Source organism: Gouania willdenowi, chromosome 22 (genome assembly GCF_900634775.1).
Source record: "Gouania willdenowi chromosome 22, fGouWil2.1, whole genome shotgun sequence".
Taxonomy (NCBI): Eukaryota; Metazoa; Chordata; class Actinopteri; order Blenniiformes; family Gobiesocidae; genus Gouania; species Gouania willdenowi.
This window is the reverse complement of record NC_041065.1, coordinates 479002-502896: the sequence shown is the minus strand read 5'-3', so window position 1 is coordinate 502896 and position 23895 is coordinate 479002. Positions and strand designations below refer to the sequence as shown.

At 40.1% G+C, this 23895-nt stretch overlaps 2 protein-coding genes across 2 annotated transcripts; one reads left to right on the top strand and one right to left on the bottom strand.

Annotated features, from left to right (window-relative positions):
• Positions 1-1246: 1246 nt before the first annotated feature.
• On the bottom strand, positions 1247-14135 carry slc4a1ap (solute carrier family 4 member 1 adaptor protein). The gene is made up of 14 exons (XM_028438579.1): positions 13290-14135; positions 12037-12244; positions 11651-11779; positions 11514-11574; positions 11321-11460; positions 9732-9892; positions 7858-7927; positions 7596-7785; positions 7423-7522; positions 7189-7351; positions 6375-6494; positions 6226-6299; positions 2140-2209; positions 1247-1714 (listed from the first exon to the last, which is right to left on the bottom strand). Exons 1-14 carry the CDS (start codon positions 13968-13970, stop codon positions 1665-1667), a joined length of 2217 nt encoding a protein of 738 aa, XP_028294380.1. The 5' UTR covers positions 13971-14135; the 3' UTR covers positions 1247-1664.
• On the top strand, positions 13702-23570 carry supt7l (SPT7 like, STAGA complex subunit gamma). The gene is made up of 5 exons (XM_028438602.1): positions 13702-14295; positions 15845-16296; positions 18222-18546; positions 18610-18847; positions 22464-23570. Exons 2-5 carry the CDS (start codon positions 15872-15874, stop codon positions 22763-22765), a joined length of 1290 nt encoding a protein of 429 aa, XP_028294403.1. The 5' UTR covers positions 13702-14295; positions 15845-15871; the 3' UTR covers positions 22766-23570.
• Positions 23571-23895: the final 325 nt, after the last annotated feature.

Below are 23895 nucleotides of genomic sequence, written 5' to 3'. Positions count from 1 at the left end.
TCTATTCCACAAACATAGAAAACATGATTCTCTTGAGGCTAAATTAAAAATGTTGGTAGTTTGAACTTTTTATTGTCAGGCAGGTCGTTTAGTTTATGGTTAATATTTTAAAGTTTTTATTATTTTCCAGGTACAGTTTAAGCATTGATTGAGGAAATCTAATGTGTTCCATGTACGGCTTTAAAAATCAGATTCTGGTTTAATCAGAGGATTCATCAAACTGTGTGTATTTATACACACACATCTATGCTATGTGTGTATTCACACACACACACACATCTATATGTGTCTATTTACACACACACATCTACAGTATGATATGTGTGTATTCACACACACACACACACACACACACACACACATCTATGCTATGTGTCTATTTACACACACACACACACACACATCTACAGTATATGTGTGTATTCACACACACACACACACACACACACACACATCCATGATATGTGTCTATTTACACACACACATCTACAGTATGATATGTGTGTATTCCCGTCTGTCTCTGCGTGTGCATGGATGTGTGTTTACGTCTTATCACTATGTGCTGTGAGGTGGTGGGAGAGCTGGGCTGTTTGCCCCTGAGCGGTGTCTGTAAGGCTGTGTGAGAGCTTCATGTAATTATTGTGTGTGTGGTTGTAGTGACACATCTCAGCTTTATGAACTGTGTGTGTGTGTGTGTGTAGACATCATTGTGTGTATTACCGTCTGTCTCTACGCACAGCGCTGTACAGCCAGAGTGGGTGTGTCTTCTACAGCTGTAACGCCCATATATTAACAGACGTTTATTGAATTTCCCCCCCTAGTGGCAGCTCAGCAGAAGGCATTTACTCTTTATGTACATTTAGTCACATTTACTTTAACCCAAGTAGGGAAGAAACTTCAATATTTTTATTCAAGTATCTATACTTTTACTTGTGTACTGATACCTTAGCATCTCTGCTAACAGGTCTTTATAGTCAGTGTACATCTGTACATAATGAGATCTTAGTGGCTTTAGTTTCCATCAGTGAATAGTTAGTAGGTCACTGTGTGTGTGTGTGTGTGTGTGTGTGTGTGTGTGTGTGTGTGTGTGTGTGTGTGTGTGTGTGTGTGTGTGTGTGTGTGTGTGTGTGTGTGTGTGTGTGTGTGTGTGTGTGTGTGTGTGTGTGTGTGTGTGTGTGCGTGCAATGGTGACGTCAAACCTGACCCAGCTCAACCTCCTCAGACTGGGAGAAAAGAAAAAACCACAAACCTTTAGCAACACATTTTATTTTACATTTATACAACACAAAAGAAACAGCTGACATGACTATTGGTTTAAGAAGAAGGAGGAACATATGACAGAGAGGAACCATGTTCTTCTGAGAAAGGATTGAATCTTGTTAATAAGAGAACTTTGAAGCTGGTGTGTGTGTGTGTGTGTGTGTGTGTGTTTAATCCAGTGAATGATCCAAGAGTCCAGATGGTCAGAAAAGCTGCTTCTCTCTCTCTTTTCATCCCTCGCTCTCTCGCTCTGCTCCACTCTCTCACTTTTTGAGAGAGAGAGAAAAGGTTACACCAGCAGACGAGAAGAGCCAAAAGGGGCGGAGCCTCAGCAACATGGCTCTGTCTCTTCTCCTTATAACATTAAAACCTAACCCCCCCCCCCAGACAGGGCGGGGCCATCATCAGTAACCATATTTATCATTGAGGTGCGTTCGTCCATCTCCTGTTTGTCCTGTAGAAGAAGAAGAAGAAGAAGACCATCATCATCACCTCCTCACATATGGACCAGGATAAATGATACAGTACACACCAGGGTTGTCTCACTTATAACTGTAATCACGTAATCAATAACTAATTACAATCATGATGTAATTGTACTGCTCTACCTCCTAAAGGTGGTTTAATGTTCATCAGGATTAGCTGTTATGAAGTTCACGTCACCATATAGTGACAGACGTCCACACCAAAAATATTAAAACATATATTTTACCGTAATCATAATTAAATTGTAATTGAAAAAAGGTCAAAGATAATTGAAATTGAAATAGTGTGTGTGTGTGTGTGTGTGATTGTCAGTAATTCCCACGTTCAGGTTGCACACCACAGGTTGGACACCACAGCAGAAACACTGGTCACCCTACAGGGGGAGGAGTTTACCTGCGGGGGGCATCCACACAGAGTAATCAGGGTCATCCTCTGGATACGGTCCTGATGGTGTCACTGGAGGCTGTGGAGAGAGGAAGGACCTTCATCATCATCATCATCAGCTGAATGAGGTGAGAATGGACAACCTTTGAACCCACAGTGTAAACTCAACGTGGTTAAGGACAAAATTGGAAATGTTTTTATTAGAGGTGAAACTAGATTTTTTTAAATAATCTAATTAATTACAGACTTTGTAATGAATTTAAATTAATGGCCTAATTATATTAGACAAAAAAAGCAACGTTTGTCCAGTGTGGAGCTAGCTGCTACATGTTTAGCATTGAGGTGCTAGCTGCAATATGTTTAGCATTGAGGTACTAGCTGCTACATATTTAACATTGAGGTGCTAGCTGCTACATGTTTAACATTAAAGTGCTAGCTGCTACATGTTTAGCACTGAGGTGCTAGCTGCTACATGTTTAACATTAAAGTGCTAGCTGCTACATGTTTAGAATTAAGGTGCTAGCTGCTACATGTTTAGCATTAAGGTGCTAGCTGCTACATGTTTAACATTAAAGTGCTAGCTGCTACATGTTTAGCATTAAGGTGCTAGCTGCTACATGTTTAGCATTAAAGTGCTAGCTGCTACATGTTTAGGATTAAGGTGCTAGCTGCTACATGTTTAACATTAAGGTGCTAGCTGCTACATGTTTAGCATTGAGGTGCTAGCTGCTACATGTTTAACATTAAAGTGTTAGCTGCTACATGTTTAGCATTAAGGTGCTAGCTGCTACATGTTTAACAATAAGGTGCTAGCTGCTACATGTTTAGCAATAAGGTGCTAGCTGATACATGTTTAGCATTAAGGTGCTAGCTGCTACATGTTGAACATTAAGGTGCTAGCTGCTACATGTTTAGCATTAAGGTGCTAGCTGCTACATGTTTAGCATTAAGGTGCTAGCTGCTACATGTTGAACATTAAGGTGCTAGCTGCTACATGTTTAACATTAAAGTGCTAGCTGCTACATGTTTAACATTAAAGTGCTAGCTGCTACATGTTTAGCATTAAGGTGCTAGCTGCTACATGTTTAGCATTAAAGTGCTAGCTGCTACATGTTTAACATTAAAGTGCTAGCTGCTACATGTTTAACATTAAAGTGCTAGCTGCTACATGTTTAACATTAAAGTGATCGCTGCTACATGTTTAGCATTAAAGTGCTGGCTGCTACATGTTTAACATTAAAATGCTAGCTGCTACATGTTTAGCATTAAAGTGCTAGCTGCTACATGTTTAACATTAAAGTGCTAGCTGCTACATGTTTAGCATTAAGGTGCTAGCTGCTACATGTTTAGCATTAAGGTGCTAGCTGCTACATGTTTAGGATTAAGGTGCTAGCTGCTACATGTTTAGCAATAAGGTGCTAGCTGATACATGTTTAGCATTAAGGTGCTAGCTGCTACATGTTGAACATTAAGGTGCTAGCTGCTACATGTTTAGCATTAAGGTGCTAGCTGCTACATGTTGAACATTAAGGTGCTAGCTGCTACATGTTTAACATTAAAGTGCTAGCTGCTACATGTTTAGCATTAAGGTGCTAGCTGCTACATGTTTAACATTAAAGTGCTAGCTGCTACATATTTAACATTAAAGTGCTAGCTGCTACATGTTTAGCATTAAGGTGCTAGCTGCTACATGTTTAGGATTAAGATGCTAGCTGCTACATGTTTAACATTAAGGTGCTAGCTGCTACATGTTTAGCATTGAGGTGCTAGCTGCTACATGTTTAACATTAAAGTGTTAGCTGCTACATGTTTAGCATTAAGGTGCTAGCTGCTACATGTTTAGCAATAAGGTGCTAGCTGCTACATGTTTAGCAATAAGGTGCTAGCTGATACATGTTTAGCATTAAGGTGCTAGCTGCTACATGTTGAACATTAAGGTGCTAGCTGCTACATGTTTAGCATTAAGGTGCTAGCTGCTACATGTTTAGCATTAAGGTGCTAGCTGCTACATGTTGAACATTAAGGTGCTAGCTGCTACATGTTTAACATTAAAGTGCTAGCTGCTACATGTTTAACATTAAAGTGCTAGCTGCTACATGTTTAGCATTAAGGTGCTAGCTGCTACATGTTTAGCATTAAAGTGCTAGCTGCTACATGTTTAACATTAAAGTGCTAGCTGCTACATGTTTAACATTAAAGTGCTAGCTGCTACATGTTTAACATTAAAGTGCTCGCTGCTACATGTTTAGCATTAAAGTACTGGCTGCTACATGTTTAACATTAAAATGCTAGCTGCTACATGTTTAGCATTAAAGTGCTAGCTGCTACATGTTTAACATTAAAGTGCTAGCTGCTACATGTTTAGCATTAAGGTGCTAGCTGCTACATGTTTAGCATTAAGGTGCTAGCTGCTACATGTTTAGGATTAAGGTGCTAGCTGCTACATGTTTAGCAATAAGGTGCTAGCTGATACATGTTTAGCATTAAGGTGCTAGCTGCTACATGTTGAACATTAAGGTGCTAGCTGCTACATGTTTAGCATTAAGGTGCTAGCTGCTACATGTTTAGCATTAAGGTGCTAGCTGCTACATGTTGAACATTAAGGTGCTAGCTGCTACATGTTTAACATTAAAGTGCTAGCTGCTACATGTTTAGCATTAAGGTGCTAGCTGCTACATGTTTAACATTAAAGTGCTAGCTGCTACATATTTAACATTAAAGTGCTAGCTGCTACATGTTTAGCATTAAGGTGCTGCTGCTACATGTTTAACATTAAAGTGCTAGCTGCTACATGTTTAGCATTAAGGTGCTAGCTGATACATGTTTAGCATTAAGGTGCTAGCTGCTACATGTTGAACATTAAGGTGCTAGCTGCTACATGTTTAGCATTAAGGTGCTAGCTGCTACACGTTGAACATTAAGGTGCTAGCTGCTACATGTTTAACATTAAAGTGCTAGCTGCTACATGTTTAGCATTAAGGTGCTAGCTGCTACATGTTTAACATTAAAGTGCTAGCTGCTACATATTTAACATTAAAGTGCTAGCTGCTACATGTTTAGCATTAAGGTGCTAGCTGCTACATGTTTAACATTAAAGTGCTAGCTGCTACATGTTTAACATTAAAGTGCTAGCTGCTACATGTTTAGCATTAAGGTGCTAGCTGCTACATGTTTAGGATTAAGGTGCTAGCTGCTACATGTTTAACATTAAGGTGCTAGCTGCTACATGTTTAGCATTGAGGTGCTAGCTGCTACATGTTTAACATTAAAGTGCTAGCTGCTACATGTTTAGCATTAAGGTGCTAGCTGCTACATGTTTAGCATTAAGGTGCTAGCTGCTACATGTTTAGCATTAAGGTGCTAGCTGCTACATGTTTAACATTAAGATGCTAGCTGCTACATGTTTAGCATTGAGGTGCTAGCTGCTACATGTTTAACATTAAAGTGTTAGCTGCTACATGTTTAGCATTAAGGTGCTAGCTGCTACATGTTTAGCAATAAGGTGCTAGCTGATACATGTTTAGCATTAAGGTGCTAGCTGCTACATGTTGAACATTAAGGTGCTAGCTGCTACATGTTTAGCATTAAGGTGCTAGCTGCTACATGTTTAGCATTAAGGTGCTAGCTGCTACATGTTGAACATTAAGGTGCTAGCTGCTACATGTTTAACATTAAAGTGCTAGCTGCTACATGTTTAGCATTAAGGTGCTAGCTGCTACATGTTTAACATTAAAGTGCTAGCTGCTACATATTTAACATTAAAGTGCTAGCTGCTACATGTTTAGCATTAAGGTGCTAGCTGCTACATGTTTAACATTAAAGTGCTAGCTGCTACATGTTTAGCATTAAGGTGCTAGCTGAGGCATTAGTTTTCCATCCAGTGATTTTATTTAAACTAAACTTAACGTCCACACAGCAGAGCAACGACTTCTCTAGTTCTCCTGTTTCTTGTGTTGTGCTCTGTGCATCAGTATTATGGTATACCGGTATACCCACACAGTCATTTTTCTGTAACTCTGCGTGAGGTAAACCGTACATACACTAACATGAGTCATGATACCTTTACAAAGTGTGTGTGTGTGTGTGTGTCTTTACCCGACTGGGGCCCAACACCTTCTTTTTGGGGCTATGGTTACTTGCAGGTTCTCCTCTGCTCACAGCTTTAGATTCTACAGAGAACAGTGATCATAATCAGTCTCTGTAATCTATTATAACACTCCTAACGTCACAGGTTCTGCTCACACCTTTAGGAGTTCCTGGTCCAGCTGGAGCAGGTGAAGCAGGTGAAGGCGTGGCCTTGGTGCTGCTACAGGTGTCTGTGTCATGCTCAGCGCTCTGTGCTACGACTTCCTTCTTCCTGTGAGCTGAAGTAGAGAAAAGACTCAAATGTATCAAAATCAGGCCAAAGCAGTTTAAACATGACTTCAAAATCCCAGATTATCAGTGATTGAGTGAACAGAACACACACACTAAACCAGGGGTTTTCAACCTTGGGGTCGCCTGTGTGTGTCTATTAATGAATAAAAAATGACTGATTAAAATAATATTTGCATTTTTTTTAATTATTATTCTCTACTACACACAATTGTCTATATTTTTACTGTCTTAAATATGTATGCTCATTTGTTCATTTGTTACTAATCACGAGTACTACTGTATCTGTGACATAATAAACATCAATAACTCATTCTACAAAAAAATGTTGACGGGGTCACAAGAGCTGTGTGTGTGTGCGTGTGATAAAATAATCCTGTATTCATCTCGCAATTTGCAGTGTTACATCAGCAAAGCAGGATAGCAGAAGAAAATCACACAATGCAAAATTAAATTAGATAAAAAAATATGCATAAAAAATAGTTAAAAAGAACCAGTGACTTTAAGATGTTAGTAAAAATATAAAACAAGGAAAAACCCAGAGACACAAAGGAGCTGCTGTAAGGAGCAGTAACTAGGGTTAGACCAGACCAACCAGACAACCTGTGTGTGTGTGTGTGTGTGTGTGTGTGTGAGGTGTGTGTGCTGCCATCTGGTGGCCAATAGGAATCATGTTTATTAAACCTTTGGATGGAGTGCTGGCTTTAGATGTGGAGTTGTTTGAGTCTTCATCAACATCTGCATTCACTTCTTCCTCTTCCTCCTCCTCCTCTTCCTCAGCACCAGCCGGAGGTTCTCCCATGTTGAAAAGCTCTGAGGGAAGTTTGGGACGTTTTGGGGGCAACTTCTGCAACCAAACATGAGGTGAGGGTGTGTGTGAGAGGAAACAGACGTGTGTGTGTGTGTGTGTGTACGTACTCCCAGTGTTCCAGTTCTCAGTTTGAACTTGCTCCCTCCCTTCATGGCTCCAAACAGGGGTAGGGTCTTTGTAGGCTTCCCCGACTCTGAGCCGCTGCCGCTGACACACACACACACACAGTGTTACTGTTAGCATGGACAGCTAATGCTAATGCTATGTGCTAACGTCTCACCCTGGCATCAGAGAGGGCAGCTGAGCAGGTCGTGTCATCTCCACCAGTTTACGGAGCTTCTGTGCGTCTTTCCTCAGGTCGGCCACGTGCATGTGCAGCTTCCTGCGCTCCACGGCGTCCAGGCCCTCCTCACACTTCACAGCTTTCATGAACACGTCCAGTGAGTCGTCTGCAGAGGAGGCTGTGGAGCCTGAGAGCAGAGGAGGTCTCAGCTGAGCATCTTAGCTCTTTAGCTGTAGCACAATGTGTTACAAACACAAACCTCCTTTAGCAGCCATTAGCTTAGTCTGAGTCTCTGTCAGCTCCTTCTCCACCTTAGACAGTTTAGCCACCTACAACACACACGCACACGCACACACACACTTTATTATCTCCAGCAGAAAGCAGTAACTGACTGCCCCAAAGTAAACACAAGATATGACAGAAAATTACACAAAATTTACTCCAAGAAACACACAAGAAAAAAATGACAACAGAAATCACAACATAATACACAAAATGACAAACAATGAACTACAAAAATACAGAAAAAAAAGAAAAACACCAGAAATACACAAAACCCTTTGCTATGTCGTGTGTTGATGTTCAGATTGGTCAATATTTGATTTGATTTATTATTGTTTTTCCTTTGTCTGCACATGCTGCAAATTAGTCATTGTGTTAAATACTGACATGAATGTGGACAATGTGGGTCTTACAGTAGATACACATTCTGGCTTGTTGTTCAACAGGTAATCTGATCAGATTTTGGATAATAGATTGGATCAAATATTGAACATATTTATACATTCTGAGATCAAATTACATCATGTAATCCGATCCTGGTTTTAATCTGGTTTGTATTCTGACAGTAGGATTTGGTTAACTCTAATCCCAAAAAAATCTGGATTATTTTGTTCCCAGCAGTGTGTTTGATTTAAAGTATGTAATGAAAACATACCTGATCAAATAAATTACATTTATCATGCAGTAGATGTACATTTATTTGTTTTATTATTTATTAACTAGTTCACACTACAGATCAATAATGCAGAATTAAAATAATCCTCTCAGAAGCTGTCAATATCAAATTATATTGAATTCTAACTTCATTGGAAACTTGATGTTTACAGAAACATTCTAAAATATCCCTTACTGTACGACCTTCACGCTCTCATTCAGTCAGTATGTCTTCATTTTCTTATTGTCTTTACTATATATAATTATTATGTGAGTGACCCCATACTATCTATCTAACACACACCTCATATCCTTCAGTGTGATATTCTGTCTAATTTATAGAGCATTCAGCATCTGGACTTTAATCTGAATTAGCGATGGGCAAAAAAATGGATTTAATCGATTTATCAAAATTATAGATAAAAACTATTTTTATTTTGCAAATTTGAGTTTAAAAAATTTCCCCACCAGTTTTTTTGGACTTTTTGGCGTTGGGTTACCGTAGCGATGTGAGCCCGCCCCCTCTTTGTTTACATGTGTTTATCCTTTGAGTAGCTATACTGTGTGTGCCACAGGCATGTTTAATGTTTATTCACACTATGCTGAGATGCTAACAGAAGAGTTTATTATTTTTAATTGTAATGTTATAAAATATATAGTTAAATTGAAGCTACTGTGAAGTTGCTGTTTCTTTTTTACTTAAACCTGAGTTAAAGCTAAAAATGATTGAATAACAGATCCTCATTTACTTTTTATTTTGGGATTGTTCTATACATTTTAACTATTGAAGACAATCACAGCAATAAAGTTGCACTTTTGACAATATATCTGATGTCTGCAGTCATTTTTCAGTGCATTGAAAAAAATAATCGAAAATCAAATCAAAACTTGAATTTTTCTTTAAAACATCTGAGATTTTATTAGTGCATAATGGCCCCGCCCTAATCTAGATCAGACTGATCAGATCCATTTATGTTTTCAACAACTGGAAACAATTTAAGACTGATTACCTGATCCTGGATAGTGAAGAAAGGGATTTAAATATCCCGATAGTTCTGATCCAGATTTTAGAACAACTGGGCCATCTCTGAGCTCCAGAGCTAATGCTAATGCTAATTTAACATCTGTAGCGATGGTTTGATGTGGTGTGAGCTTTGATTAATCAAAGCTTCCTGGTTGTCCTCCAGGTGTGTTTACCAGAGATTCGTAGGTATCCGGCCTCTCCTCGATCTTTCCTGCCTTCTTCATCCTCTCCCGTCTCTTCCTCTCCACGGTGCCGGTTCGGTCCAGGAAGGTGTCGTCATCACTGTCGTAGTAATCCTCGTCCTCCCAGTTCTTCTTCTTACGTTTGCGTGACACTGTAGGGCAGAGCTGGTGTCACATGGTTTACTGTGGTGGGCTATGCCCTCAGCTCTCAGTGGGGGGAGGGTCCTACCTGCTTCTATGGTGGAACCATTAATTGCATTTTCAATAATATCGTGATATGATAAAACGAGATTTCCTAACCGCAAAGGCTGCGATTAAAAAACAAAAACAAAGTTGTGGTCATGTGAGCAAAGCAGGAAATGGAGCCGTAGACGCTGCTTTGACCTGTTGAACGGGCTCAGGCTCCACAGACACTGACAAAGTCTAGCACGTCAGTTGTGTGGAATTATTTGTGCAATAAAAAAGCAACGCGTCTCGTTCCGATGAGGGGATGTGCTGGAGTCTGTGGGGGGGTGTGTCCCCCGTCGCTCGGAACCGAAACCCCCAGGTACCCTGGAGGCCCCCCTCCCTCCTCCTACTCCTATCCATTGGGGGGTGGGGGTATGGGTGAAATGCAGAGGAAATAATTTCACTGTGATGTGATCAATAAGTTTAATGTGTTAATGAGTGAATATATTGTTTTTATTAGTGATCAAAACGTTTTGTTTCATTCTTAAGGTTTAATAAGAACATAATCTTGTTTATTTTATGTTTTTTGGGACTTTGATTTACCTAAAAATGTGTAATTTGTTTAAGCACATATTTGTTCTCCTTATTTTTGCTGCACTTTCGTTTTTAATTCTGTTTTGTTAGGATGTCGTGGTGAATGCAAGTCAAAGTATTTAAGTTTATAACTGTAATTAAAGTAGATAAATTAATATGCTTAATTTTCCTGTATTTTGACATAAGCCTAGCCTATAAGAAAGAAAAATGTATGTATAATACATCCATTTTCATACCCGCTTATTCCCGTTTTTAACAAGGTCGTGGGGGTCTGCCGGTGCCAATCTCCGGCTCTCATAGGGCGCTTGGTGGGGGTACACCCTGGACAGGGCGCCAGTCCATCACAGGGCAACACAGACACAGACAACCATTCACTCTCTCATTCACTCCTATGGGCCATTTAGAGACTCCAATCAACCTTACAGTCATGTTTTTGGATTGTGGGAGGAAACCCACGCAGCACGGGGAGAACATGCAAACTCCACACAGAAAGGACCCAAGTCCACCCCAGGGCTTGAACCCAGGACCTTCTTGCTGTGGGGCGGACGTGCTAACCACTAAGCTACCGTGCGCCTATGTATGTATAATACATCTGATATTGTTTATTAGAACACATTACATTGATTTATTGATTGTATTTGTTGAAAAATACATGAGAAGTAAAAGTAAAAACTCATCACAAAATAAATTGCAATCGTTATATTGAGGAAAGAAAAATTGTAATTAGATTATTTTCCACAGTCCCCCAGTTATCAGTGTGGGGGGGTGTCCTACCTGCTTCCTGACTCGCTCAGTGGGAGAAAGGGGGCGTGTCCTACCTGCTTCCTGACGCAGCAGCCCCCTGGCCTCCAGCATGCGACACGCCTCCAGGCAGCACTGAACCGCAGCCTCTTTCTTCTTTCCCGTGAGGGTCACCTCTGCTACCAGCTGACGGCCTGCCGCGTCATCCACAGGAAGCCTGAGGAGAACACATGTGATGCCTGGACCTTCATCATCATCATCATCACTTACTTTATCCTGCAGAGCCATGCGCCGTGGTTTTGGTCCTCGTACTCAAACTCCAGCTCCTCCCCTGGTAAACAAACAAATAAATATTAGGTGGGTTGAAGAAGATCTTCACAGTGATGATTTGTGCTCTTCTTCATCACCTTCTCTGTCATAAAAGCCCTGCAGAGCCTTCTTAGGGTCCTTCAGGTACGCAGCTTCCTGGTCTTCATGAAACTCGGTGGAAAAAGGGTTTTCCTCGTTCTCGTCCTCTTCTGGAGCTGCTTCTTCAGCTGCACAGAGAACAAAGTAAAAGGAGGAATAACGCACCGCCAACACAGACATATGACAACGACGACCCCAACAGGACAAAATCACAACAAAATGAAACAAAGGAAAAAAAAATAAACAAAACTGAGTCCAAAAACTAAAAACAATACACAAAATGACACAATTAGCAAACAATTAACTACAAAAATACAGAAAAATCACACAATGCCTCCGCACACACACACGTCGCACTAACACCAGTGTATGAGCAGAGACTCACACATTCCCCAGGAACAGCCTGAGTCCTCCTGGGACGCTCTGCTCCTGACCTTGTTCTCCTCTTCCTCCTCCTTCACCTCCTGCTCGTCGTCATCATCAGAACCTTCTCCCATCATCCTCCTCTCTAGATCTTCTTTCTGTTTACGAGCTCGCTCCCTCAGCTCCGTCACCGTGAGCTCAGACTCCTCCTCCTCGTCAAACTCTGGACCCTGAAGGAGAAGAGAAAGGATGCTTCTTTAAATAGAACAGTTAATAGAATAAAATAATCATATTTAACAGCTAAGGCCAGTGGGTAGATGGACATCATATAGAGGAGCATTTACAGATTTAAAATCTATTAGAAGTACTTTAAAATGTCATCGTCCATGGAGACAGAGATATATAAGCAAATCAATGATAGATGATTGATACTGTGTTGTGTGATGATATTTCTGAGTGATAGCATGTACAGTAAATGGAGAATAAATTCAACCAATAATAAAAAGTATTAATAACAAGTTTGTGGAGGGAATAGGAGAGGCTGAAAATAAGTGTTTGCTTCTTGCTTCCTATTTCTTTTTTCCCTATTCATTTTTATTTCATTTGTATCGATGAAGAATAAGGGTGTAAAAAAAATTGATTTGGCGATATATCGTGATATTTCAACACGCATCAATCCAAAAAGTCCAAATCTATTGTTTTTTAATCATGTTTTTACCTAAAAAACATTGAATGTTGCTAACATGGCAGAGCACGAGTCACTAGGTGTCAGTGAACGCACCATCAGACCTTATTAAACGACCACTTCTCAATGACTTTCAGCTAAAAGTTGATTACACTTAATTTTCATAAAAGATACACTTTTATAAATGTATGTGGTTACTGTTTATAAAAAATAAGAACTGAACAGAATCAGAATCTGATGTAGAAATCAATGTTTAACTTTTTTGAAAAATGTAATTTGAAAGTGTGCTAATCATTCCACTTGTTTTTGATATTTGTGCTTGAATTACAGTAAAGTATTTACTTGTTCTCACAAGTTAAAGAAAATAAATAATACATTGTATTTCAGACCATTTCATACTTGTAAAGGTGACATTTGTCGTTTTATTGATATCATATGTTTTAGAATCAGGATATATCAGATTCATGGCAATGCACAGCCCTCATATTCCACCTCACTATGCTCTGACATCATCACACTGGAAGGCTTCATTACTTTTGGAAGAATGCTTAAAGTGTTGCTATGACAACAATGACGTCACGGTGCGTTACCTGCAGGACAAACAGCCTCGTGCTGCCCCCAAACTTGATCACGTGTCCGACCCTCAGTCTGATGTAGGTTCTAGGGGGGATCTTGTTCTTGTTCACCACGGTACCGTGCGTGCTGCCCAGGTCGTGCACATAGAAGCCCCGCTCCCCCTGCTCTCCTCCCCGGTACTGGATCACACAGTGGTACCGGGAGATGGACGGGTGCTCCAGGGACACGTCACACACCGGTAACCGGCCCACCACGAAGTAGCTGCGGTGTGTGAGGGGGAACGTGTCCACTATGGACCCGTTCTTAAGGATCTCCAGAGCATACTGAGAGTCCGGGGCAGAACCCCCCCAGGGAGGCTCGGTGTAGGGCAGAGGGGGGAAGGTACCAGCAGGGGGGGCTTTAACTGGACCCACCCTGGCTTTCACACATGGGTTCTCTTTCCTCTGCTTGTCCTCACATGTCCTCACTGGTTTACTGTCACTGACCGGGTCTGGAGAACTCTCTGAGGAGGTCCCGGTGTTTTCTTCCGTACTTTGACCCTCGGGCTCGGTGGGCTTAAACGGAGCATGCGCGTTAGAGCGTTTACAGGTGATGGACGGAGCCAGGTGCACAGTGGGCTTCTTAAAGGCCTCCTCCAAGGGTTCTGGTTCGGTTCTGGACTCGTCCTCTACAACCGTTAACGTGTCGGTTTCCATTTGTTCTGTTCGTGTTTTCCTCTGACGGCGGGGAAGCGAAGCTTGTTTATGTGGTCCGGCTGTTAAATGTATCCGGGTGTAAGACTTATAGAAACTACAATTTAAAGGGTTTCAATAACGATATGAATATATATTAAAACAGTATTGTTTTAAACATGCAACTCAACGTTTTTGTACCCAACAAACTGTCCATGTAATAATATTTATGTTGTAGAACCATTGCATGTGTTTTGTTTCCGCACGAGGACGGACTCCTTGTTTCCGGTATAACTTCCGTCGAGATAAAGTGGCGACAAATGTGACGGACATCATCATCCATCGTTCGGTAAAAACGTAGATATTTTATATTTGTTCTACTACGTAAATCGATGATGTGAATGTATTACCAATAATAATAAACCCTAACATTATCCGCTGTACCAAATTACAGTTTTTGTGCTTTTTAGTCACACAAATGTAACCTGAACAAAATTATAACAAATACCTGCTAATTACTGTTCAATTCGACCACGATTAAATGGGCCTACTTCTAATTATTCTTTTCAATGGATTTAAAAACAAAACAAACGAACTACATTTAAATTTATTATTTGAAAAATGTTTCCTAAAAATGCAACATTTCATCCTGGCCTTAGAAGCTGTTTTACGCCCAGTTTTGTCATAAAAACCATGAACTATTGTCTAGGCCAGGGGTTCTCAACCGTGGGGTCAGGACCCCACTTATGGGTGAGACAATGCAAGGGGATCACCAGAAGCCTTCAGGAAACTAATGTTTTTCGAGCAATTTGAGACCATTTTTGCTTATTTTTATTTTCTGCAACTACAACAAATTCACCATATTTTAACCTATTTTCATCACTTTTTTTTTTTCCATATTTTTGCTCCTTTTAATGTATTTTTGCTACATTTCTCCCATTTCTGACGCTTCTACATCACATTTCAATGACTTTTCTACACATTTTTTTCCACTTTTCAGACATGTTCAGCACTTATAAACCATTTCTACCACTTTTACACCTAATGTCACATATGTTGATCCATTATTGTCACTTTTAACCTCTTTTCATCATATTTTATGATTATTTTTGCTAATTTAACCACATTCATGATTTGTCGTGCCCATTATTTGCCAGTTTACACCAATTGTTCCTACTTTTTAAATGGACACAGACATTCAATGTTGATGTTTGTGTTCAACTACCTTCTTCCACAGTGGGGGTCCCCGCTCTCTGGGACCTTTATTTTGGAGGGTCCCCGCTCTCTGGGACCTTTATTTTGGGGGTCGCAGCCTGAGCAGGTTGAGAACAACTGGTCTATCCTATTTTATCTACACAATAGAGGCTGATTTTAGTGATCACACATTAATCAATATCATTGAATCTGTCTGGCTATGATTTGGAGTAATGATTAAAATATGTCAACACTGGGAAAAGTCACTAGTTTATTGTTTACTGTTACATTTTACCTTTTTTTTTTAAAAAAAAAATTGTTCCACATTTATTATTTGCAAGTTGAGCAAATGTATTTTCTAATTACAGTGTATTCTGTAAATACGTTATTATTTATCAGTGGCTTTACAGTCCTTATGTTGACAGTGTGACTAAAGTTTAGTATTGATTATTGGCAAATACATCAGATTTATAAAGCCACCAGTCATTAATAGTTGCCAACATATATTATTGCACCATTGAAGTGAAACTGGGGAACAATTATTTCATTGATCACCAGCTTCTGTCTTTGATCAGATCACATCAGCTTCCTTTTATAGGCACCGATGAGACGACACGAGTCCTACTTTTAAAACTGTCTTCTTCCTGTGTGTGTGTGTGTGTGTGTGTGTGTGTGTGTGTGTGTGTGTCTAGTTTCTGTTTCAGTGAGGATCGTCTGGTGTCGTCTCTGATATGATGCGTTACTGGGGTGAAATCCCTGGTCCTGCTGGAGCTCCTCCCAGTCGCAGCTCCTTTGACCTGCTGCAGAGAGAGTTCCGCTCCGTGGAGATGCAGGACCCTCCCCTTCACCAGCCGTCCGCCCACCGCCCCCGCCCCGCCACCATGCTGGACGTCCCCTCAGAGCCCTGTAGCCTCACCATCCACACGGTTCAGCTGTGTCAGCACGCACGTCGCCTCAGAGCCCTGCTGGGGTCAGCTCAGGGTCAGAGCTCTGCTGCCTCTGAGGGCGGGGGCAGGACTGAAGAGGCCGACGCCCACCTGCCCCTACGCCCCCCCACCCCACCCACCATGCCAGATGATCTCCTGCCTGTGGACAGCAAAGCCCCCAGACAACCGTTCCTGCTCCGCCACAGTGACCCAGAGAGTGACTTCTATAAGTAAGTATTTTAATGTTAATAAGTCATATAATAATAATAAGTCCTGTTAACGCTGACCAGTGTTATGAGCTCTCTAACCATGTCTATAATCTCATGGAGAGCCCAGTTATATGATATGACTTTAAATCGCCCCAAGAAAAAAACAACATAATCAAAACATCTGGTTTCTGTTTCATATGTAATTGTGTAGTAATAAGGTTTTTATCACATGGGCCCAGATGTTCTAAAGTTGTAATGTAATGATTTATAAATCCCTTTTGTTTCTATCCAGGATCAGGTAATCCGTCTTATGTTATCTCCAGTTGTTCAAAACCTTTTAAGATGATAAAATTCTGTGTTCTAAATTAGACAACATATCACACTGAAGGCTACTATAGGTGTGTGTAAAAAGTGTGTGGCAGACAGACAGCACACTAATTATTTAAAAATAAAATAGAAATACCTTTAATAATATATTGTGTTTTGACCACACATACCAGATCTGCCCCATAAAAAAAGAACAAAAAGCAAATGTACATTCCACATGTTTCAAATTCAAACTTAAAACAAGCTCCATCAGCCTTTTTCTTCTTCTGTGGTATTTTGCTCCACACGTGTGTCTGTGTGAGGAGGTCAATGATGAAAATGAAGGACATGCAGTGAATGTTTCTATAAACATCAAGTTTCAAATTAGAGTTAGAATTGAATATTGTTTGATTTTGAGAGGATTATTTTCATTCTACTTTATTAGTCTGTAGTGTGAACTAGTTTAGAAATTCAACTATGCAGTTGGAAAAATATCAATAAATACATGTATATGTACTGCCTAATAAATGTAATTTAGAGATTAATTTAAATCACATTTTGTTCCTAAAATCTGCTGGGATCAGAATAATCCAGATTTTTTGGGGTTCGAGTTATTTAAATCCTAATAAAAAATTTGAACAACACAAACTGAGAGTTTGATCCAGATTAAAACCAAGATTACATTATGTGATGTAATATTTCATTATTATTAATAATGTTTCTATTCACCAGTTCATCAGTAATGACTTATGTGTTGCTCCTTCTTCTGTCCGGTAGTAAAAGTCCGCCCCCCTGTGTGTCCTCTCTGTGTGGTGAGATAAAAAAAAAAGTTCTCGTCCATTGTTTACCTTAAATATTACAAACGGAATATTTAATTTTAAAACAGAAAAACGCTGCTTGTCTGGTTTTGTTTTAGTAGTGATAGATTGATAGTGTGTCAGCATTAGGGCTGAACGATTTTGGAAAATAATCTAATTATAAAATGTAAGTAATTACTATATGTGTAATTATTTTCTCTTGTCATGTATTTTTCAATGAACCCAAGCAATAAATCAATCTGTTTCATAATAAACAATTTCAGATTTATTTAATCTTTAAATAAATATAAAATATAAACTTTGAAGCACAGATTACAACAATAAAGCAAACAGATCTGTAGCTTTACTTCTTCAACATATCTAACTAAACATGTGGGCTACACTTCTTAAACACTTTAAACTTAACAGGAAAAAAAAATAATATATTGTTTATGATAACGTGATAATATCACAAATGCAATTAATCGTTCAGCCCTCGTCAGCTGCTGCGTTCACTGATCTACATTATTTACAGAGAGCAGAAATATTTTTTACTTGTCATAACACCTCACCTTTGTTTATTTCAATAAATCAGTATATTGAGTGTGGGGGTGGTCCTCAGGGGGGCGGAGCCTCTTTACTAACACATTGTGGTGGTGGTCCTCAGGGGGGCGGAGCCTCTTTACTAACACATTGTGGTGGTGGTCTTCAGGGGAGCAGAGCCTCTTTACTAACACATTGTGGTGGTGGTCTTCAGGGGGAAAGGAGAACCAGTGACTGAGCTGAGCTGGTCCTCAGGGGGGCGGAGCCTCTTTACTAACACATTGTGGTGGTGGTCTTCAGGGGGAAAGGAGAACCAGTGACTGAGCTGAGCTGGCCCTCCTGCAGACAGCTCCTCTACCAATCCGTCGCCACCATCCTGGCTCACGCAGGCTTTGAGTCGGCTCAGGAGAGCGTCCTGGAGACCCTCACAGACCTGGTCCACGAGCACTACCTGCGAGTCACCCGGCCACTGCGCGTGGCAGTGGATAGGGAGGCCCGTCTGGGGGCCAGCCCCTTCCCTGACGTGGTGGAGCAGGTGTTCCATGAAGTGGGCGTGGGCAGCGTTCTGGCTCTGCAGCGCTTCTGGCAAGTCAGGATCAAAGACTATCACAGCAACATGCTGCAGGTGGGCGGAGCCTCGTCACTGTGTATTCATGAGCACATGACCACAACTTTACTTCCTCTACAGGTCAGTAAAGATCTGTGTGAGGAATACGAGCGTCTGGTGAACCCTGACAAAGCTGTGGAGGACTCCAAGCCTCTGAGGATAAAGGAGGAGCCAATGAGTGACATCTCATTTCCTGTCAGTGAGGAACCAGAGGCTGACCTGGCCTCAGGGGACCAGGCTCTGCCTATGGGGGTCCTAGGGGCCCACGCTGAGAGGCTGGCTACAGGCCTGGAGGGAGACCATTCTCCTCACACCTCAGGTCAGACGTCAAATAACATTCAGATTGGAAATGAAATCTACATTTAAAACATACACAACTTTAAATCAATTCAACAGCAACAGTTTTACATCTCATTATTTATTAAATTCTGTTTCAGGGTTCACATCATTTTTCTCTGTGTAGATGACTTCACAGCTCTTAAACCTCCTTAAATCATACCAAACATGCTGAATAGGGTTACATTTGATATGCTTCAAATGACTTACAATAACTCAATATTTTTAATCTAAACCACTGTAAAATATTGTAATAGTATATCTGTAAATACGTAACTGTTGTGGTGTGTTTAATTGTTAATTGATGAGTGGTTTGTTGTACGGTAACAGCTCCCCCTGGTGGTGGTATTTATGTTACATGCTTGTCAAGATGTACCAGCAGCTACCAAGTCATTCTTTATTTAAATATTAGATACTAAAGTAATGATAATATACTAATAAAAATAAAGTGCAGTATGTTTGGACACAAAAGCTAGGGATTGAAATTGACGGTATTGTGAACTGATGCATTTGATGTAAATAAAGTAGATTAAAAAAGACAGATTACTTCAAATAAATATATATATTTACATTAACAAATATGCAAACCTAATATTTATAAATATTTTCAAAAAATGTGACAAACATGATTTTGTTTTTTAATATCTGCATTTATGAATTAAAGAAATGCCATAAATAAAATACAGTTGTCCAAAAAATCTTTAATTTCATCCTTAAGTTGTAAACCAAATTTAATGTAAGTGATGAATTTTGTTGAATTTAGTGTTGCTGAGTGGTTACCATGGTGATGTAAAAACACAGTCAGCCCAGGCCATTAAAATGTTTCCAGTGTTTTTTTAAAGAATATTTTAAAGAACATTAAGAAAAATAACTATTTTTTAAACTGTTTTAAATTGACTTTGAAGCAAAACTAACTTCATACACATTCCTATGTATGGTGTAGTGTATGATATAAAATAAACAAAACTTATTAAAATACATATGAAATAAAAAAAACATTTCTAAAGTGTTTCACCCTGGCAGCCCATGGACAAACGAGGGAAATATTCATTCAAAAATAAAATAAATAAACCTGTAATAAACTTAAACTGATCATTTATTTAGTATATATATATATATTAGCTTGTTAAGGTAATTTAATCTGATCTAAAACAAAAGCTTATTCAGTAAAAATAAAGTCTTCCAAACAAAACTTAAATGAGTTACATAAACACTAAACATGTTGCTGTGCATAATCCTGTCAGCTTTAAAAACATAGAAAACCTACAATATTAGCTCTGCAGAGCAGAGAGGGTTCAGTGAGGTAACCATGACCGCGGCGAGCTGGGAGCGGGGCGGTGCCTTCTTCACCGGGCCCTTCCAGGCCACGGTATGTTTGAGCCTCTGTGCACAGCGGAATCCGGACTGTCCGCACTCCTCAGAGCTTAAATATGTGGATGTTACTATGGTTACGTAAGCAGAGGATGTACACAGGCAGCATTGAGGGCAGCTAAAGGCATGCAGGGGTCCTCAGGTAAAGACGGAGCGTCCGAGCCAATCGCCTGGATTAAATAGATGCGGTTGATGAATGTTTTTCTGGGTTATTCAGATTATAAAGAGTTAAAACAACTTGTGCACACCTGGGAGTTCCTTTAGTGTCCAAGTGTGCAACAATTATTACAACCGTACCGATTAAAAACAGAAAAAATTATGTTACAGAAAACTGAACGTAGGGGGCGTCATTGCTCCGTAGGGGAGAAAAATAAAAACGTTGGGGGCCCCTACATTCAACAAAGCTGGAGATACTATGATAATAATCATATCACTGGGTGAAGTCATGTTGTTGTTTACTGTAAATAGGAGATAAAACTATGTTTACAAACACTATTTATTGTCTTTAGACTGGATAATAAATGTTCCCACAGCGCTAAACACTAACTAAACCTCTACTTTCTGCTAACCTGCCACTAGGGGGGAATTTAGAAAATGCCTTCATTATGGGCGGGGCTCCTGATGCAATAAAACACGCCCACTCACAGTGCTGCATTGACAGAGCGCTGCCTGTTCAACTACTACACACAATACACACACACAGCAGTGAGACGCACACGTAGACATTAACACACTGTACATACACACATAGGATAATGATCTGATCTATAGAGAAGCTCAGACTCATTAGAGCTGTCAATCAATGCCCACTGAGGACTGTGATCAGAAAAACTAGTTGTTATAGGAGGGGCGGGGCCAACAGTGTGAAAGTGATGACACAGGAGAATCTAAAGAATCCGTCTCAGCCTATAGTAAAATGAAATTGTAATTGCAGCGTTCAACCCTTAGAGGGCAGTAGTAACTGACATTTTATAACTAAATACCACAAATTAAAATACTTTTACTAAAATGTTAAAAGTTGGATTAGGATCAATCAACAGCACTACTTAATACCCAAATACACATGTATTCAGCAGATGGGGTTTAGTTACTGTTTAACTCATTCAGTGCCAGTCGTTTTAGAGCATTTTGACTGATTTTTAAAGACCCACATAATATTTTGTACTATGACAATCTAACATCTAATTTAGTTTGTAGCTTGTTTGTTCTTCTGTAATCATCAGTTGAATAAAGGAAAGTTTCACACAAATCACCAGTTTGTGACAAAAAGCTGAGAAAAACGTCTTTTTCTGAAAAAATCTATTAATGACGTTAAAGCATTTTTTTATTGCTTTAGTGACACCTCATCATTAGTTTCCTTTTATAAAACTATAAAAACTACACAGAGACCAGGCTTATTATTATTATACTATATATGTCAGAGTTGAATGGATTTCTTACTGTATTTTGGCGTTCCTCCAAGTCTCTCCCCCCGTCGTTCTCCACACACACAACTTCCTCCTCCTCCTCCCAGACATGCTGATTCTCTCACCATCACCACACTGTCAATAGTCCACTTAGTTCCACACATGCTGTGGTTGAGTGTGAGCTGCTGTGATCTGGTGAGAACTTCATCATCAACTCTGTAGAACTCTTTTCCTCTCCCTCTGAGCTCTGCTCATCATGGGTGATCTCTCCTCTAGAGGTGCTCTGCTGCCACCTACAGGTCACTACATCATGGTACAAGTTAGATATTCACCTGAGAGCTTCGTCACACTGTCTCCTAGCAACGCCAGCCGAAATACACAGTTAACATTTTTAGACGTTTTTGGCAGTCGATGAGTTAATATCTACATGCTTCCTCAAGCTTTAGCTGCTCCTCACTGCTAACCATGCTAACAGCTAATAATGTGGGATTGGCTTATTAACTCACACGGTGGGATTTCATAATCCTTGCTCGCTGACTCTGAGGCACACAGTCAAAGCCAATTAGAGAGACGTACACTGGGCGGAGCCTTTACGCCAAACCGTAAAAACCACAGTTTACAAGTCAGAATTGAACCAGTATTGAATCTATATATTATTGAGATTTGTTACATGGTCAGTGACCATGGTAACTGACTGCTGTAAAATAGGCCGACCAGATGTGACGTAGTCTCTGCACAGGCGTAGAACCAATGGTGTTCTACGTCACATGATCAGCTGTCATTAGAATCACAGACACAGTGTTCCCCCCCTTCTTTGCTCAGGTGGAGGCGGAGCCAACAACTCACCTCTATGGCCTCAGGTTAAAATGGAGCCACAGGACAGTGAGGAGGTTCAGGCAGGCAGCCACCATCATCACCACGCCGTCTTAGGTGGAGACGTGTTCGAGGAGGCGGGGCCTATGTCCACCATGAGTGAGTCAGGAGGGGGAGGAGCCATGGCCCCGTCACCAGGGGAGGCGACATCAGATGGAGGAGGCAGCTACGCCTCTCATTCCCCCGACTCCCTGATGGGGGCGTCGCCCGTGTTTAACCATCGACCAAAGAAACGAGCAAAGAAGATGTGACGCTGCTCAGCAATGGACTGGAGCGCTGTTTTACTTTGATATGAATGTGGTTTTACTGTAATAAACCATATTTCACTGAACATATAGAAGGAATAAAACAAATGGAAAAGCAGCGAAGCTAAAAAGTCTAAAAGTTGTGGGAGGAGCCTTTGCTGATGATACATTTAATCAGATTTACTCATCATATGTGCTATTAAGGTCTGTGATTAATGAAGATAATGTGAGCGTTAGATTAACAGTAAAATAAATCCATGTGTGGAGACTCTACACCAGACATGGGCAACTAGCGGTCCGGGGGCCAAATCCAGCCGTTTGTCCAGTATTGTGTGGCCCCAGAAGGAAATGCTCAAAATGATTTCACAAACACCCACAATGTAATAGAAAATAAATAAAATCATAGAAAAATACACAAATTTACTCCAAAGACACACAAGGCTACAAATATACACAAAATAATTAAAAACATTCACTGAATATGCACAAAATGACACCAAAATTAAACAAATGACTAACAACAAAAAATACACAAAACAACAGCAAACATACAGGACCTGTGCTACAAAGATAGATTAGTGAAGCCTGGATTTAGCTCCGTTAGCGGGATTGACCTAACCTCTGTCAGAGAAGCTGGATTATGAAGCGAGACAAGAACTCTGAATTAAACCAGCTGATTTCAGACTGGCTACAGGGGCGGAGTTAGCAGCATCAGACCAATCACAATCAGAGAAACTGGAGAGCAACTGATGTCACTATTGAAGAATAATTCTGTAAAAATATGAATAAAATCCATAATTCAGACCAAAAACAGGAAGTGATGTCACTGTTGATGATCAAAATTAATCCATAGGATGATAAACAGACACTTTCACTTTATTACAGCACACACACTGTAGTATCAGCCTCTCTATAGTGGATGGATGGATGGATGGATGGATGGGTTGATGCTTCATCAGCTGACTGTATCTTTCCTAAATGATGTCATCACTAAATGAAAGGATTAATTAATCCATTTAATAATCTTTCCTAAACTCAGCTGTCATATCTGATCTAATAACAAATCATTTTACAAGATATCTGATTGGTCAGGAGGCGGGGCTTTAGTACTGATCAGATCTGATCCACTTTATAAC